This window comes from Capricornis sumatraensis, chromosome X (assembly GCF_032405125.1).
Source record: "Capricornis sumatraensis isolate serow.1 chromosome X, serow.2, whole genome shotgun sequence".
Classification (NCBI taxonomy): Eukaryota; Metazoa; Chordata; class Mammalia; order Artiodactyla; family Bovidae; genus Capricornis; species Capricornis sumatraensis.
Window position 1 is genome coordinate 102,379,950 of NC_091092.1, and position 20,172 is coordinate 102,400,121.

The window sequence follows — 20,172 nt, forward strand, 5'->3', positions numbered from 1 at the left end:
TTCATCTCTTTGCTTTAGGGTGCCGTACTAGCAGCTGTGTCAAGTCACAAATTCAACTCATTCTATGGGGATCCCCCTGAAGAGTTGCCAGATTTCTCCGAAGACCCTACCTCCTCAGGTAATTGAATCATTCATTCATTCGCTAGAGTGAATCATGTGGTGTCTACATCCTTTCTCTTTCATTATGAATAAACTTTTCCTGTGAATCTAGTTCTAGTCTCCAAGAAATTCTAAAGAAGTTTGTCAGCAGCCAGATTCCTTCCCCATGTATCTGATTCCTTTTTTGTTTTAATACCAAAATTGCTTTCCCCTACTGCTCCAAGCCGACATTTCACTTTTTATTTTTAACATCGGAAATACTTCTTCCCCTTTCCTCCCTCCAGACCCAACATTGCACTTCATCCAATCCAACATTTGTAGTCAGTCTTCTTGAATCTTTGTGATTACCTTCTACCTCAACACAAATTTCTGATGTAAAATTTTCCCCATATCAACTGTAGCAGGTCAGACTTTGGAACAACACTACTTTTAATTGAATCTTTCGATGTAAACCTGTCTTGTGAATTATCTATCTCTTGAAACGATTTACAGGTTCTTCTCTTTGTAGAAAGTCTATAGCATGTCTATACAAGCATTCAAGGGGGAGGAACATAGAAGAATTACCTATTTTGATGAAATGTCTATAGGTACTCCTGAAAAAACTCACTAGTGTTCACAAAACTATTTTTTAAAATGCTCAGATTTCCATCCTACTGTGAGGTAGTCTCAAGGATTATTTGCTAAAAATACATAGGTCTCATTTGTGTGTATATGCAAATGCATGTATGTGTGTTAGTTTTTAATTTTTATTTGTGTGTTTATTAACTCCTATATCATATGTCCTCTGGCATCAGCTTTTCTTTCTTTCATTAGAATTACTTAGTGCTTGTCATATGGTTGACTCTGTACTGGTGATTTGGTTTTTGTACTCTTGCACTGGCCCATTCAGTGTTCATGTATTACCATTGGAATCAGGGCCCAGAGCCCTTCCTAAAGCATGAGTTGTTTGTCCTTCATAACTAGCCATATAGGAAGAATGGATGTGCTAATGCTTCTTTCATTGTTGGAACCATGAGCATTTGTCAATATTTATGCTTCTTCTTTCCTCTGTTACACACATGAGTGCACATACATGCTCACATACACATGTACACAGAGTTTCTGACCAATTGGTATGCTCTTATACCTTGTGCAAAATAACAGGATCAAATTTCCCATTCCAACAGCTATATAGTTCCTCATTTTGACCTTTACCAATTGGGATGTGACTCTTCCTCTTTTGAGTGAAGGTGATTTCCAAAAACTTTATAAATGGGAATCTTAAAGAAGAGACTCTGAGGAGGAGGACTTGCTCTTTTCCTCTTGTGCTGACTTGGTAATTATCCAGAGTCCTTCCCACATTAAAGGCTATAGTTGTGTTACTGGTATGTTCCCCAACGCTCCCTATTGTTTCATGTCTGTGTTTTTTTCTTCCAGTCCATTTTGTTCTCTCCATTCGTAGCTTTTTGTTGTTTTTAACTTGAAACTCCTCCTTCCCTCTTCACACTTAGATTACAGTTAACCCTTTCTAGGGGGAGTGGATCTAATAAGAGTTTTATGTTGTACTGTGACTATGTGATATAGTCACATACTTGGAATAATATATTTAGAGATTTGGGGCCAAGATCTCTAGTACCATTTTCATATTTGGCAATAGGAAGACAGTAGGACAGTCCTTGCAACAGCTTCATAGACCTGATTCTTTACTGTTGCCCCATAATATTTACCTCTGCTTAGCAAGAGTTTAATGAGCTCTGAAGTATTTCTTTCTGTCAAGAGCTGGATTTTCCTTCTAGGGAAAGGAATTGTCTACAGTTATAAACATGCTTATTTTCTATTAAATACATTTTCATTGCTCAATTTTTTCTGTTTTTTTCCAGTATAATCTCTAAATGATATTTTTGAAATAGTTTCTGATTACAGTACTTGCTTTTTAAACAAAAAAGAAATTTCTTGCACTGTCTTGCAAGCCCTCAAATTAGTTATTCACAATTTTGCATTCCTTATTGCTTCCCTTTCCTGTCGTCTCATCCTATCTTTTTTAAAATTTCCACATCTTAAGGATCCTAAAAGCAGTCTATCCATTTGATATGCTAAATGTCTCTAAAATATTTTTAAATGGCACTGTTCAGCTGCTAACAATAAAAGATAAAATTGTTATACAGTGTATGTGTCTGATCATCTACCCTAACTAAATGAAGAGAAAATTTTTATATAGTCAGATGTCAAAACAAAGGAAAATTTTCAAGAAAATTCTAATGTTTTCCTGAATTTCACATGGCTACCAGGAATTATTCATATGTTCCTAAAATTAACTTTTTTAAGTTATTTTTTAATTGGAGGATAATTACTTTACAATATTGTGATGGCTTTTTAACTTTTAATACTAAGCCATTTCAAGGGAGGCGTTATCTATTATTGTCAGCATTATTTACCAAATATCTATCTTTGCCAATTTTTTTTCTCCAACTGTAATGTAAAAGTAATGGTTATATGGTTGGTTGCAGAAAGCTTTTATTTTATCTAGATAATTAGCACATCTATATTTTAATTTTTCAAAGTATTTTTATTTTTAATATTCTTCTCAATTTTCAAGCCTAAATTCTTCTCTATTTAATTCTAGTCCTTTAATTCTCCATCATTTAAGTTCCCAATGTCGTCCTTTCCACTGTCTTTCTGTCAAAATTTGCATGAGTTTGTTTTACAGTACAAAACATAAAGCACTTTCCATTGTTACCTGAGAGTTCTTCCAGAAAACCCATTTCAAAAAGAGAAAAGTAATGATAAAGCATGTGCTTGTCGGGCAGGGGTGAGGGATTGGAGAAAGAGGAGTTAGAAAATAGTATAAGGTCACCAACTGTCCTTTCTTGAGATAGACTGTTTTTCATCTTTAGATAATGCCTTTTCTGTTCTTTCTACGAAATAAGAATGAATGGTAGTTTGGTAAATTTTTTTTTCTTAAAGACCTTGCTTGACCAAATTGAAAGCTGGCAATCCTGTGTTAGTGCAAATTCTATTCAAAATTATAATTATAATTTTAAAAAAATTTAACAGAGCCTCTCATTAACAGTGGAAAAAAATAATTGAAACAAATCAACCAGTCCTCTAAAGAAGAGTTTAACATGTTTAGGTATGCTGTTTGCATTGTAAAATAATTTTTATATAAGAGGTTTTTTTCCTATTTTGAGTATTGAAATAAGTCAGTTATACATTCTCCAGAAATTGTTAGGCTTAATCTTAAGATAAACAGTGTATTATTGTTGCTTTGTTATTTACCAATTCCAAGTGGAAATATTCTGTTCTTATATTTCAAATCAAAGAAACCAGACTCAGAACCCAGCAAATGTGCTCTCAGAACACAAGGGCTCACTTGGGGCTCAGCTAAGAGACTCTGCTTCTTGTGGCTCATCTACTGAGCCCAACTGTGGCTTGATAACCTGCTTGCTCTAAAATCATACTGTTTGTTGTTTGTCCATATGCTGCCTTCCTCCTAGGACTTCTAGCAGCAGAAAGTAGGTATCCCTTTGTTTTCCTCTAAGGTTTATCTTTTATGCAAAAGTGTTTGGCTTTGCATGGTTCATAACCAGCTTGACTTTATCCTCAGCTGTTTCTGCTTAGATGTTTGTGGATGAATTTTAACACTGCCTGGCCATAGAATAAAAACTTGGATGTACTGATTTCCTGGAGCATTGTAACACAAATACTACTAACTTCTCACTTCTTTCATAAGAGGAAAAAGAGGCAGTGTTAAAATTTTAAGCACACTTAATATTATTTCACATCTTAATTTCCAGCACAAATACATTATTCTGGGAGAAGGCTAACAATTTATTTTATAGTTTGCTTTCAAGAAACCTTTCAGGGTAAGTGAATGTTCCTTTAATTGTTATATAATCTATAAGCAGTGTTTATTACTCTCTGTTACTATTTTCAGCATTGCTATGGAGCTATGAAATAAACTCCTGGATTTATGTCTCTTAACAACTTCTACCATCAGAAAGAACATAAGAATAATATAATCGCTAGATTTTAATTACAAAAAGATATAATTTGAATAAGTGAGAATAGTAAAGTAAAATGTATGTAAGAAATTACATACACACAAATGAGTATTAGTAAAATTAAGGCAATCTAAATGAGATGGGTGGATTGTATCAATGTCAGTATTCTGGTTGTGATATTACACAGTAGTTTTTTTAAAAGTTACCAGTGGGTAAACTGAGCAAAGTATACACGGGATCTCTATATTATTTCTTAACAACTGCATATAAATCTACAATTATCTCAGTAATAATTTCAGTTAAAGCAATAAAATAAATCTTTACTTCAGCATTGTGCTTACTGGGGGGAAAGTATATAAGAGACAAAGATAAATAGAAAATCTGGGTGCTAATAACAAAATTCATTGTCACCCTTTCTTGTATTAGTTACTTGTAGCTCAAATTGCAACCAATTTAATATAAAAAGCTCACCATATGTTAGTTATCTGTTGATCTCTAATGAATAATGTCAAGGCAGCATTTATCATCTCACAGTTTCTGTTGGTCGGGAATCTGGGCATGGCTTAGCTGAGTACCCCTGGCTTAAGATCTCTTATGACTCTGCAGTCAAGATGTCATCAAGAGCTGTGATCTCACCTGAAGGCCCAACTGTAGAGGGAATCCTCTTCCACACTCACTCACCTGGTTGTTGATAGGCTTCAGTTCTGCTCACAGCCTTGAAATTTGCTTCCCCTGGCACAGATAATCAAAGAGAGAGGGCAAAAGTAAGAGAGTGTACCCAAGACAGAAACCACCGTTCTTATAACCTAATCTCAGAAATGATATTCTATCCCTTCTGCCCTATTCTGTTTGTTACAAGTGAGTTAATAAGTCCAGCCTACACTCCAGGGTAAAGGACTGATTATATGAGGGCATGAATACCAGCAGTCAGGGATCTTGGGGGCCATCTCAGAGGCTGCCCACTATGTACATGTTAATGACCATTGAAATGTAAGACTCTTCCCATTTGTAACTGGTTTTGTTTCTCTAGATTTAGTACCCTTCTTTTTATTTTTTTTAATCAAGTAGATCTATTGTGTCATTTGGGAATGAAAGCATCTTGAAGGTATCAAGTAGTGCTTTTCCTTAGTTGGAAAGCCTTATATGGTGGTGGTGGTGGTGGTGGTGGTTTAGTCACTAAATCATGTGTGACTCTTGCAACCCCATGGACTGTAGCCCGCCAGGCTCCTCTGTCCATGGAATTTCCCAGACAAGAATACTGGATAGGGTTGCCATTTCCTTCTCCAAAAGCCTTATATGAATGGGCAATTAACAACCAGCATAATGTTATTTAAGGTACTTTGACAACTTTGTGCCCAACAATGTTGCTATTTAGAAATATAGATTGCTTTAACAAGTATAATGGCATTAGAATTATGGTATCTGCACTCTGACAAAATACATCTGCAGAGTTTTTGCTTCTTTTAACTAATAAATTTTAAGCCCTCTGCACTATAATCAATGGGCTTCCCTGGTGGCTCAGCAGTAAAGAATCTGCCTGCAGTGCAGGAGACCCAGGTTCAGTCCCTGGATCGGGAAGATCTCCTGGAGAAGGAAATGGCAGCCCACTCCAGTATTCTTGCCTGGGAAATCCCACAGACAGAAGAACCTGGTGGGCTACAATCCATGGGGTTGAAACAACAACAAAAACAACTATAATCTGTACATAAAGAATCTAATGCATTTATCACCATGTGTAAGTTTTCATAACTTGAACTGGATATAGCACAGATGCTTAAGTCCAAAATACAATTTTCATTACAGGATTCACTATAGGTTATAACTTGACTAATAACAAAATTTGCTTTGTACCATGGGATTAATAGCTGTTGTCCAGGGGTAAAGGTAAGGGGAAGAGGTTGACTTCAAAGAAGGAGCTTTTGTGGAGTGATGAAAATGTACACCAAAATTGATGAATTTTAACTTAATCTTACCTTAGTAAGCAGATTTTTGTAATGCTACTGTTTTTGCCAGGAAGGACTTTGAGTGGTTGATATGAATGTGTGATACTGATTCAGTGTTATATAAATAGGACTGCTAATGTAATAGGAAATAGAGGTTATTGATAACTCTCCAGGTGAAACTAGACTAGATTGAGATACTGAATTTGCTCAGTGATATTGGGTTTTACAGCTATATATATAATTTTTAAATGTATACATATAAATCTTTCTTACTGAAATAACTGCATACATGGATATATACTGTTTATCAGATATATGCAGTATAACATTTATGAAAACTCATTGGATGATACACTTAAGATTTTTGCATTTCACTCTATATAAATTTTACCTGAGAGAGAGAAAGAGAGGGGAGTATTAAAATCTATGCCGATGTGTTTAGTTAGAGGTGAAATGTACTAATGTTGACCACTCTGCCACTTACTTTGAGATGAATGATAAATAAGGTGAATTGATGTGTGGATAGACATGTGATAAAGCAAATATTGCAAACTGTTAATTGTAGAATCTAGGTAGTGAATACAATTCTTTCAACTTTCTATATGTTTGAAATTTTTCATAGTAAAGCTGGGGGAAATAGTTTTAAGACAGACTCTACCTACTTTAACACTGAGAACAGTTTAAGCATTGTACTATTTATTTTTCTGTCCTCCTTTCAGGTTATTTTTACTCAGTCAACATTTTTATGAGACTTTTCTACTTCTAACGAAACAGTTCTAGACTCAAAGTTTTTAAAGCATATTTTTAAAACAGTTGACATATTTATGCTTTCTTGATTATTATTTCATAACAGTAGCAGAAAACTTTTGAGAAAGTTGTATCCATGAGATTCCTGGGGAAGGTAGAAATGTTCAAAGTTAAAATGTATGATTATTAACCTATTGTTTAGATACAAACTTGATGACCAAATGAATTAGGCAGAAGCTAAAGTAAAATACTATTCCAAAGACAGAGCTTGATTACTTTCTAATAAATTTATCATTGTGAAAGTTTAGACCAAGAGATGTATTCACGTGTGTTGGTGAGGGCATGGTTTCAGGAGGGATCAGTCTGTAGTGGAAGGACTAGGTGCTAGAGGCCTGGGTTCTACAACTCAACTGCTGTGGCCCCAGGGTCATTTAACATGAAAGAGCCTCCTTTTTTTCCAAATATAGAAACACTTGTCTTCAGGGCAGGGTTATGGCGGAATCGCATAAGATAACAAGCATAAAAAACATGTTGGAAATTATAAACTGTTATACAAATATAAGTAGTAAAATAATTTTCATCATGACTTTTAGGAAACAGTGCCATAAAATAAACTTTTCTGTGGTTACATATTTCTTATTACAATATTTTATTTTCAATGCTTCATAATTTGCTCAGAAAACAGTAATTTTTTATTTTATTTTTAATTGGAGGAAAATTCCTTTACAATTTTTAATTGGAGGAAAATTGTGATGGTTTCTGCCATACCACAATGCAAATCAGCCATAATAATATATATATCCCCTCCCTCCCCTCCTCCCCAATCTGTCTCACCCTTCTAAATTCCCCCCTGACCCCCCGCCATCTCACTCCTCTCAGTTGTCACAAAGCACTAGGCTGGGCTCCCAGGGTTATTTAGCAACTTCTGACCAGCCATCTGTTTTATACATGGTAGTGTGTGTATGTCGATGCTACTTTCAGAAGAAAACAATAAGTTTAATCAAACATATTTTATTAGTGTTTTTTTTGTACAAAACACTCTGCAAAATGTAGCCTAGAAAACAAAAGTGAATGGAATACCTAGTACTCTGAGGTGAACTTACATACTATTTATTGATTTTTTTTTTCAAGATAGTCACAAGTTCATTCAGGGGTTTTATAGAAAAAAAAATCCTTTTCAGCTTTTGAGAAAACTGAGTAGTTCTTTCAGATATGACAGTTATTGATCAACAAAATAAATACGAGTGACAACTTAAGATCCAGTGTGTGTTGTTGTGTTACATTAATTACTACTTCTGCCTCTGTATGTAAAACAGTAACAATGGAAAAGCCGCAGAAATGTCTTTGTGTATATTAATGTTTTATAATGAATTGAAAAATTATGAGATTTTACGTGACTTGAACTGCAGATATCGGTTTACCCATCTGTGAGATGTGGTTCTGCTGGTCATACTCAAAGAACGAACGAACGAAACTAGAAACGGTGTCAGGAGAGGTGTTAAAACAATCAAAAGTAAAGAAAGATCTTGAGGTTAGACCAAAAATATGTGTTTATTCAATATGAAAAGACAAAGGAGGGATGGAATAAGGACTATTAAGTTTCCTAGCTAATGACAGAAACTTTTAAATTAGGGACACTTTTCAGAGCTTGAAAGAGGCAACTTGAGCACACCTGTGGAAATACTGCCTTTCATGATTGAAAACCTACAAAGTTAATCACATTTGGGTACAAGATCAGACTATAAATCAATTCAGAAAAGGTGACAGATCCAAGGAAATTAAATAGACCTGTTGACCTGGTAGGTCTTACCTACTAGAGACACAGGTTAATAGTTGCCCTTGTGCTTTCCAGCAAAGCATCCACTGGGTCTGTCAGAGCAGATTGGAAACCTAGGTGGAGATGTTGAATTCCTGCTCATCCTCTTTGGGCTTCCCTGGTGGCTCAACTGGTGAAGAATCCGCCTGTAGTGTGGGAGACCTGGGTTTGATCCCTGGGTTGGGAAGATCCCCTGGAGAAGGGAATGGCTACCCACTCCAGTATTCTGGCCTGAAGAATTCCATGGACTGTATAGTCGATGGGATCGTGATAGCTTAAGGTGAACAATGTCGGATTCATGATCTCCAAAGATTTAGCTTTGGGAACAGGGACCAGGCTTGATCACTCAAGAGCTTTTGTACAGCAGAGTTTTATTAAGTATGAAAATAGACAGAGAAAGCTTCTGACATAGATATCAGAAGGAGGACAGAGGGTACCCCACTCACTAGTCTTAGAAAAGGGAGTTCTATACTTTTTTAATTGGTTATTACAATAAATCAAAAGAATGTCTCAAGGTTGTAAAGATCTTACTAGACCCACTCCCTTCCCTTGTGGCTCAGCTGATAAAGAATCTGCCTGCCAAGCAGGAGACCTGGGTTTGATCCCTGGGTTGGGAAGATCCCCTGGAGAAGGGAAAGGCTACCCACTCCAGTATTCTGGCCTAGAGAATTCCATGGACTATATAGTCCATGGGGTCGCAAAGAGTCAGACCTGACTGAGGGACTTTCACTTCACTTCAGACCCACTCCCACAATTTACATTTTAAGATGACAGAATTATAACCTAACAATAGAAAGATCTTATCAGACCCACTCCCATAATATACATTTTAAGATCACAAGATTAGTCAGAAGGTTTTCAGGAAGGAAAGGGGTTCCTTTCCTCAAGTAAGATGCATTGTTGTTATATAATCCTTAGTATAAACTGAGTTGTTTTTGTGTGTGTGTAATCATCAGTTCCAGGCTTTAAAAAAATAAAGTTTTATATGACTAAGACTAAGGAATGTAGAGGGGAAAAAAAAGATGTTTGTCCTTTCCTCCTCCTTGAGAATCCCAGACCCCTCTCTCCTCCTCAGAGACCCCGGACTTCTTATCAACCTGCCTAGGAACTGACTCAGTTGCAAAGAGTCAGACATGATTGAGTGACTTGAACTTTCACCTCTCCTCTGAGACTGTCCCAGCTTCTCCCTGGGCAGCCTGTTTCTGTGCCACTTTAGTTTTTACCTCCTCTAAATCATTTGCTTCCAGGTATAATGTGCCTACTTCATACACCTGCATGAGAGCCCTTTCCTTGAGACCGGGGATCATATCTGTTTTCCTTGAAACCCCTGCCTCATACCTGGCAAAAGCAGGAACATGTGATAAAATTTTTGCTTCCTGTCTCACCCAGTAGGATTCAAATTCTTTTCTAACCTCCATATCCATGCATAAACCACGTGTCACTTGCATAAACCACGTGTCACTTCGTGTTGAAGGTTCTCCCTCCATTTCCTAATCCAGCCAGTTACCATAGAAATTCAAGAAGCACATACACTTTGGATCCAGACACACTGGATTGAGTCCTGGCTTTACCACTTCTAGCTGTGACCTTCCTTGATCTCTCTGATCCTCAATTCCCTATCTAGAAAGGTCGGGTACTGTATTTACCTTACTATGTTGTCCTGGGGATGTGCCCGGCACATCACAAACACTCAGGAATTGGGAACTGCTCTTATCCTTGTTTCTTTTTTTTTTTTTTTTTTTTGGCTATTTGGAAACTTTATTTTCACAAATTGTCTTAGACTTTCAAGTAAATGTTTGCCTTAGGACATCATGTTCTTTTTTTTTTTTTTTCCAGTCTGTTGTTCCATGTCCAGTTCTAACTGTTGCTTCCTGACCTGCATACAGATTTCTCAAGAGGCAGGTCAGGTGGTCTGGTATTCCCATCTCTTTCAGAATTTTCTACAGTTTCTTGTGATCTACACAGTCAAAGGCTTTGGCATAGTCAATAAAGCAGAAATAGATGTTTTTCTGGAACTCTCTTGCTTTTTCCATGATCCAGTGGATGTTGGCAATTTGATCTCTGGTTCCTCTGCCTTTTCTAAAACCAGCTTGAACATCAGGAAGTTCACGGTTCACATATTGCTGAAGCCTGGCTTGGAGAATTTTGAGCATTACTTTACTAGCATGTGAGATGAGTGCAGTTGTGTGGTAGTTTGAGCATTCTTTGGCATTGCCTTTCTTTGGGATTGAAATGAAAACTGTTTCCTTGTTTCTTTAATACTTCATTCAAGGCATACTTTGTGGAGATAATGAAGTTAATCAAATATTGGCCTGCCTTAAGGACCTCACAGCACAGAAATGAAGAGTGAGCAAGTGCACATGTTGGATAATGCATGGAGATGCTTGTAGGACAGGGATTGCACAGAGCTTTTGGAGTTCACAAACCAACAAATGATACGTCCCTAGTCTGATGCAGCCAAAGTTGCTTCCCAGTGGTTAGACTTTCCATCTTAGTATTCGCTAGATACAAGCTTGTTTTATTTTAATCTTATAGTATTAATAAACTACTTCATAGAATACAATAGATATAGATAGAATAGATCAGCATAAGCAATGCTGGATAGAGACAATAAAAACTAAATAAGATTCCACTAAGATAACTGAGTGAAAATAGTAATTAGCTTTCTCTGCTCTCTGTTAAGTTTTTTAATATACAAAAAAAAATACACATTTCATTAGTATTTTTGTTGTTGCAGTTAATCCAAAAGCTTAGAACTGGCTTTAGTAACTTTATAAACCTGGCATCATATAATTCTGTTGTTGATGATGTACCGGGATCAAGGACTCAGTGGAATATTTGGGACTAATTTCTTCACATCACCTGTTGCTTTCCAAGGCTTTTAGTGAGGGATGACAAGAGACCTGATTTTTAACTAATTTCCAGATTTTTTTTCCTTCTCAGAACAAAGTAAAAGTCCTGAGATGAGCAGGGAGAAGGAAGTGGATTAGATTAATACACTTTTAAGACTAGCAGGGGAAATGAGGACTGGTTTCTGCCTTGTACCTTTTTTATTCCACTTAGTGTCCACTTACTGTTTTCAATGAAGGCATACCAATAGCCTGGTAGGTGTAATTATTCAAAATTTAAAAGTATTCACAATCCTGTCAACAGATTAATGGTAAACTGTGGCACATCCCTGCCATAGACTACTACCCAGGAATAAAAAGGATTAAACTATTGATACATGCAACAACTTGGATGAATTTCCAGAGAATTATGCTAAGTCAAAAAAGCCAGTCCCAAAAGGTTACACACCATATTGTTTCATTTATATAGATCCCTTGAAATGACAAAATTATAGAAATGGAGAACAGGTTAGTAGTTGCCAGGCAGGGGTTAGGAGGTAGGAAGGGCAGGAAGGAAATTATTGCAGTTATAAGAGGGGAACATGAAGGATCCTTGGGGTGATGGAAATATTCTGTCACTTGACTATATCAATGTCAATATTCCTCGTGATGCTATATGACAGTTTACAATATGTTACCACACTGGGGAAACTGGATGAAGGGCACATGGTATCTTCCCATATTATCTCTTACAAGTTCATGTGGATCTACAATTAACTGAAAGGGAAAAAGTCAAATATTTTTAAAAATTAACTACAGTAATTTCCACATAGATAACCACTTAATGTGTCTTAAGCCCCAAATTTTTAACATAATTAAATACTACAAAAAGCAGTTGCTTGTATAGCAACTTTTTTTCTATTGTAGAAACCTTAGAACATATGGACAAACACAGAATGAAATAGAAGCAGGAAAGTAAATATAATTACTATTATCTTTTTGGTATTTTTCATTCTGTTGGGTTTTTTTTCTGAATTTGTATTTTTTTCAGTTATAATTGGGGGTACACAGTTTATGTGGTTTTACCTTCTGCTCTCTGAAATTTTATATCATGCAGATTTCTGTCTTTAAAATTCTTCAAAAATGAATTTCATGTGGCTATGTATTCCATTTCGTGGATGTTCTATAGTTTATGTAATCATTCTGTAATTATTAGATATTTATCCATTTTATATGATAGATATCCTGACACAAATCTTTCTACAATTCCTATTTTTTCCTTAATGTAAGTTTTTGTGAATAGAAATCCTGAATTAAAGTGCATGAGCATTTTTGAGGTTCTTTGATATAAATTATCAGATTGCCTTCTGGAAAAGTAGTACTCTTCCCCATTCCCCATCTCCCCCCTCTGACTACCATCATAGTAGTGACAATCAAAAGTGTTTCCAGACATTGCCAAATGTCCCCCTGAGGGGCAAAATTGCTGCTGGTTGAAAACTACAGATTTAAGATTTACATGTGCAGTGAGGCACCTATTGTTAGAATGTCTCTAACACTATGTACACTAATGTCCTGAAGTGTAGGCTCTCAGGGTGCTTTTCTTTCTCTGGAGTGCATATGTGCGTGTTGTCTGCAGAGTAGAACAGGCTAACCATTTCTTTAAGGCTAAGTGACTGTGTTACTATCTCTCTGGATTCCCAGTTATTAGAAGAAATTTAAAGTGACCACACTGTCCTACAAAAAGTATTTCCCCTAATATCTACTATGGTATTCTGACGTGTCAATCAGTGTATCTATCCTTAGTAAAAGGGGGCCCAATTAACTGAGAACAACTGACTTTGTATGTAAAGGGAGGAAAAAGAATGGAGTGGGATTTTTGCTAGTTAAGTTTGAGCCTTAAAAATCCTGAGAAGAGGACTTCCCTGGTGGTCCAGGGGTTAAGATTCCACACTCAGAGTGCAGGGGGCCTGGGCTCAATCCTTGGTCAAGGAACTAGATCCCACATGCCACAACTAATACCCAGCGCAGCCAAATTAAATAATTAAATAAATCTTTTTATTTTTTTAATCCTTAGAAGGATTTACATAGCAGGAGCTCCCAGTTGAAGGTTTGTCCCTCACATCTACGTCTGGCTTCACCTTCTGTTCTTGTTGGAAAGCCCCTGTGTGAAATGACCACCTCCATTATTTCTATCATATTTCAAAACATCATGGAGTCCTGGGAACCCACAGTCTCTTTCTGATGTATGACTTTCTGCACCCAGATCTTCTAGTAGCTCAGTTGTAGTTGATGAATTGCCCTAATCCAAGTAAGACAAGAGGCAATTTACTTTGAAAAATGAGGAACGTGCAAATACATTGTTAAAAACATAAATTCACTGCAAATACTCTATCATTAAGTGATATGAAACACATCTAAGTCTGTTTTCCAGTATAGACATGAACCTTTGAAACGTGTTAGTCCACAGTTCTGAAATGTCAGATTTAGGTTATTAAGGTGGGTTTGACATTGACTTTCTCTACTGGCTGTTTCTGTTGTGTTTGTTCCCCTTAGGAGCAGTGTCACAGGTGCTGGACAGCCTGGAAGAGATTCATGCACTTACAGACTGCAGTGAAAAGGACTTAGATTTTCTACACAGTGTTTTCCAGGATCAGCATCTTCACACACTACTAGATGTAAGTCTTTCTCTTTATTAATTTTTTTGGGTAAACTGAATAGTTACCATAACAGTCCTTTTTCAGTTGCTGCCCATCAGTGAGAAATGCAGGAAGTCATCCGTCATAGATTCATAACTGAAATTAAGTCTCTTATATATGGTAGAAATGCAACAGAGCCTAACAAGTCCAGTGGAAAAAAATAAGTATATATGTGTCTTTAGAAGAATCCGTTGAGCTTTGCTGTGATTGCCTCTCATTGCTTCTAAATATTGTTTTCAAACATTGCACCTCAAACATGAGTTATAGGAGAGAGAGAATTAAGTTAGATGTTGCGCTACTGCTGCTAAGTCGCTTCAGTCGTGTCCAACTCTGTGCGACCCCATAGACGGCACCCCACCAGGCTCCCCCGTCCCTGGGATTCTCCAGGCAAGAACACTGGAGTGGGTTGCCATTTCCTTCTCCAATGCATGAAAGTGGAAAGTGAAAGTGAAGTCACTCAGTCATGTCCAACTCTTCGCGACCCCATGGACTTCAGCCTACCAGGCTCCTCCATCCATGGGATTTTCCAGGCAAGAGTACTGGAGTGGGATGCCATTGCCTTCTCCAAGATGTTGTGCAGTGGACTCTATTCACACACACATCTCATACTTAACATTGCTGGTTTTCATAAACTCGGTGTCTCTCTTTAAAACATAAGGATATATTCCATTATTAAATATGACAGACTGCACTGACAGGTACAAGTCAGAAGCTAACAGTTCACATCTGCCTTCATTTCAGTCATATTTTTAAGTAAAATACCTTTCTTAGCACACATTAGTCTACTTGTACATATTAGTCTTTTTACAAGAAAAATCTTCCCTTAATAAGAATAAAATTTGCTTTGGGATGCCTAGAACTTTGTGGTGCTCACTGATTAATCAACCATATTATATGAATTAAACTAATGCAAAATTTCCCATGATGTATTCTACAGAGCATTGTTCTGGGAGATAGTTGTGGGTGTTACCATTCAAGAGAGAGGAGTAGATCTAAAAATTATTGATTAAAATTTTTTACTGGCTATGTAAATTTGGGAAATGCTATGTTCTTTATTCCCTTTATATGGATTCACAACGGGTGTTAGTATATAGCATCTCTAAGATGTCCTATAGCAAAAAACCCAATTAACTCTAATAGCATTTCTCAAACTAATTTGGGCAGAGAATTTTCATTCACAATCCTGCCAAATTGGTAAGGACCAGTTTGGGAAAAGCCAAGCTAAGAGTGTCACAGTATGTTTCAACTTCCCACCAAGTATAGTATCTCACAGTTGCTTCTATCCATAGATTTGATCAAGTTAATTACCATTTTTAATAGTTACATATTTTAACATAGCATATGTATTAATTCAAGACTGAGTAACTGCTACAGCATCCAGTCCTAAAATTTGAGTGGCTTAACAGAATAGAAGTTTATTTCTTGCTCACATCACAGTCAACTGCAGTAGGTGAGAAGGAGAGGAGCAGGAAGAGTCTCTTCCACACAGGCATTCAGGGATCCAGGCTTCTTCTACTGCATCCTTTGCACCCAGCCAGCAGATGAGAGAAAATGGACAATTTTGTAGGGTGAGGGTTGCAAGTGGGCTGTATCAGAGTTGTCTATGTTCCATTGGCAAATACTAGTTACATGCTTAAGTAGCCGCAAGAGAGCTAGGAAATAGGTTTTGTTTTGGTTTTTTTTTTTTTTTTTTGGTTGTTTTTGTTTTTAACTTTTTATTTTGGATTGGGCTACCACCAATTAACAATGTTGTGATAGTTTCAAGTGAACAGCTAAAGGACTCAGCCATACAAGGGAAATAGTTTACAGAGAAAGACAAATACTGCATAGTGTCAATTTTTTTAAAAGTCGAACTCATAGAAGCAAAGTGGAATGGTGGTTGCCCAGGCTGGGAGGTGGGGAAAATGGGGAGAAGTTGGTAAAAGGGTACAGACTTTTGGTTCTAAGATAAATAAGGTTGTTGTAGCCACACGTTTCAGGAAACAAACTCACTCAGAAGGACAATGCAGATAGTGGAGTGCAGTTTATTACACTGGTGGGCCCAAGGCAGAGTCTCCTCTTGAAGCCAAGGACCCCAACCAGTTTTTGGGAAAACCTTATATACCCTAAGTGTACTTGCTCAAACCCACCTCTCCAAATTCCTTGAAACTAGTCTGGACAAGGTAAAAGAGAGATACGATCAAAGTTAACTTACGATTCATGTGTCACAAGACTGGATAAACAGTGGATATTATCAATAGGCCTGTGGTCATATCCCGGTAAACATAATGGAATTTACCACTTTGTTCTGTTACAGAGACAATTAGCATATTCTTTTAGGCAATGGAGAGTCCAAGTACAAGTCCTGAGGCTCTTTTATGGGGGTGGGGGGGGGGGTTCTGGTTTTCCATTGGTATGCCATTTCTATAGACACCGGGCACAAAGTTCAGAGTCCATTGGGAGGGTGGACCATGCGTGTAGCCTAATGTTCACAGCCTGGCCTAAGATGGAGTCCAGCTCTGTCTGTTTCCTCCTTCAAGGTCAGAGGATCTAATGTATAGAATGGTGACTATAGTTGATATCGCTGTATTTTATAATTGAAATTTGCTAAGAGAATAGAACGTAAGTATTCTCATCCCCAAGAAATGATAAATATTTGAAGTGATGGATGTATTAATTAACTTGATTGTTAGAATCCTTTCACAATGTTTACATTTATCAAATCATCATGCAGTACACTTTAAATATATTACAATTTTATTTGTCAATTATACTTCAGTAAAGCTGAAAAATGTGCTCAGGAAGATAAGGAAATGGGTTTTCTCCTTAGTGTAATTTATCTTAAGTAATTCGAGAACATTTCAGATTAAATTTATTTTAAATAGCTTGTTATTTTCTTTGGACACCAAAAAGCCCTTGAAATGCATTCTATTTTGTGAATAGCTCCTAGCATTCCATTTTCTCCTTTGTTTTGTCATCATTGTTTTTGTTAATGTGTTATTTGAATTAGTTTGACCTCTTTTCCTTGGCTATTTAAATATCTATTCTTTATTATTGTTTCATATGATGCAGAAAGTTTTGTTCTTTTTGGTTTTGGTTTTTTGTTTTTGTTGGTTTGGTTTTGGTTGTTTTTTTTTTTTTTTTTTTTGGCAAAGGCATACAGGAATTTCCCAACCAGGGATCGAACCCACACTCCCTATAGTGGAAGTGCAGAGTTTTAACCACTGGACCACCAGGGAAGTCCCAGATACAGAAAGTTGTGACAGTTGTGAATTTTCCATAGAAGACATAGCTTTTACTAAAACTAGTAAGTAGGATGTTTGAAAGAAGCTACAGCAGAGCATGAAGATTTGGTTTGGTTTATTTCAGCGCTAGTCAGTGCTAAGATTTACTAGCCTTCTTTAGATCAAGGACTTTTTGTCATTTAAAGGCTAAGGGAAGCCCAAATTAGTTTTCAGAGTTGTATTCTTCTTACTTAATGTAACGGCATACCAAGCTTGAGACTGCAGAGGAAATACAAGAACATTGCTAGCTTCTACAAAGAGGGGCAGATAATCAAACACAGGCTGGATTTTGGAACTGAGCCAGGCCACCATTACCATCCAATGCTAAACTTCTCAGACCTCACTGCAAATATTTATTTTGAATAAGTGCTGCATTCTTGGGTAGACGTTGTCACCACTTCAGGAGAGATTCGTAGATTTTAGTGAGGAAAAATGTGTTTAAAGTTCCTTTGGATTTTTATTAATTATAAACTTAGAGAAGTGTCTGTATCAGTATCTGCCCCATCAATGCATCTCTATTTGAAAAGGAGCTGGTGGCCTAAAAATAAACTGTGCTCCCCCAAAGACATCACATCTTAAGAATTTTGCAGACAAGCAGTACATGTGAAGCCCAGAACTCTCCTGAGATGACTGACTATAAGGCCAGCTCTGGGCAGTGTTGGGATGCATTTGATCCAAACTGAGCCATCTTTCAATGAAAGCTCAATCATCCTAAATGAGATAATGCCCCCTTCATCTACAGCCCTTAAATATGGCTCATTAAGCTCTTGTTTCAGAGTTAACAGGCAACATTTCAATCATGAGATCCATGAAGTGTTCAAATGGCTGCCATTTAGAGAAGTCTAGCCATTGAAAAATGTTTAAGTACTTCAGTACTTATGGTCTGCATAACAAAAAAAGGATCATTATACAGACCAACACTTCAGAAGAAGCTTTTCAACTTTAACCGTTCATTGTCCTTCCTTCTAGTGTTCTTGGAATCAGATTGTTTTGTTTTGCAGAATCTCTGTTGGTTTTTTCAAGAATTCCAAGCAGTGACACCTAGTGGCCTTGTTTTGTGGACCAGGTCTTGATTGCTACTTTAATCTCACTGAGTCATTTCATGAAATATTTTTATTATATTTAAGTAATTTCTACTAATTCAATAACACTCAAAATCCCTAAGTATGCAGCCATAATTTTTCAGCTGACCAAACGAAACAAGGTTAAGTTCCTGCAGAAGATAAAAGACTGTGTAGCACTCTTTTTTTTTTTAGCCATGCCTTTAAAATAGTAACAAGCTCAGAATTTGAAGAAACATTCTTAGAATTAGTTTGAAGGAAACAAAATATCTGTTGTATGGAAAGAATTTACAATAAAACAAAAGGAGAAACACTGTGGGTTCCACTGAGGGAGGAAATGCTTTCTGATTTGAATTCTAGTATAATCTGTAGTTAGAAATAGATCCAGAATGTCTAAATATTTGCTATTCAACTAGTTCACCCTGGCACACATATGCTGATTCTCATTTTGTAGGAAGAGATAAAGAGGAGGAACTGTGCCTGGTCCAGCTTGTTTCAATATTTCTGCTTTCAAAGATTTAAAGCGCTGGCACAGTGATGCTCTGTATATGAAATACATTGATCAGTATTAGGAAAATACACTTTGGCATGTGTTTGTTAAAGCTGCCCCAAATGGGGTGACTTAAGATAACCGATTGGGCTTCCCTTGTGGCTCAGCTGGTAAAGAATCCACCTGCTATGCGGGAGACCTGAGTTCGATCCCTGGGTTGGGAAGATCCCCTGGAGAAGGGAAAGGCTACCCACTCCAGTATTCTGGCCTGGAGAATTCCATGGACTGTATAGTCCATGGGGTCACAAAGAGTCAGACACGACTGAGCGACTTTCACTAAGATAACAGATTATTCTTACACTTTGGGAGACTAGAAGTCTTAAGTCAGGTACCAGCGGAACCATGCTCCCTCCAAGGCTCCAGGGAAGAATCCTCCCTTGCTCTGGTAGTTGCCTGCAATCCTTGGTGTTTTTCGGCTTGCAGTTGCAGTACTTCAGTCTCTGCTGCCATCTTCACAGGGCATTCTCTGTATGTGTGTGATTCTGTGTCTTCACATGGCCTTCTTATAAGGATACTAGTCACTGGATTTAGGGCCCACTCTAGTCCAATATGACCTCATCCTAATTAATTACTATCTGCAAAGACCTGACTTCCAAATGAAGTCACATTCTGAGATTCCAGGTAGCCATGAATTTGAGGGGAGAATCTCCAGCCCAGCACAGCATGGAAAACTAATTTTGCCCTGAATTGATTTTTCAAGTATGAGTGCAGATTATAAAAATCAACTATAAAATAATGAAGTGTTACCCTGTTGTTCATTAGTTAGGCTTTCTTTCTTGGGAATTGATGTGAAAGTGTAATTATCTCTTTCACTAATATTTTGAATCAGTTTTGGAACTTGTATATGATACACTGGATGGTGAGATGATGGATGCGTTTTCAGTGGGCTGAAAAATCAAGAGTTTTTTCCAGATATAAAGTATTTTGCAAATGTTATTTGGTGGTGATTCTCAGTCTTATTAAGTTCTTGTAGAAATTTTCCTAGTACAGAATTAATGTTTATTTTGTAAGTCAACAATGTTACAAAACATTGTTAAATTACACATTTATTCCTCTCTGCCAAACTTTGACGACTAAGTTTTAAACATTCACCCACCATCTGTCATACCTCTGAGCAGCTGTTAACATTTGTTACAGACTGCTGTTTCCATGGTAAATGTGGTGCCCCACTTAATTAAGATTATTTTCT

The 20,172-nt window shown here is 36.9% G+C and overlaps 1 protein-coding gene across 5 annotated transcripts in view; it reads left to right on the forward strand.

Moving 5' to 3' along the window:
* The window catches only part of CASK (calcium/calmodulin dependent serine protein kinase), a 385,638-nt gene that overhangs the window by 283,656 nt on the left and 81,810 nt on the right, over nt 1–20,172 (forward strand). For 3 of the 5 annotated variants that reach the window (XM_068962176.1, XM_068962178.1, XM_068962179.1), the window contains exons 10-12: nt 19–118; nt 3,573–3,590; nt 13,967–14,088. In XM_068962176.1, the coding sequence (XP_068818277.1) occupies nt 19–118; nt 3,573–3,590; nt 13,967–14,088 (240 nt within the window). The remainder of the gene's footprint in view (nt 1–18; nt 119–3,572; nt 3,591–13,966; nt 14,089–20,172) is intronic. The other 2 variants (XM_068962175.1, XM_068962177.1) reach the window with 1 other exon arrangement.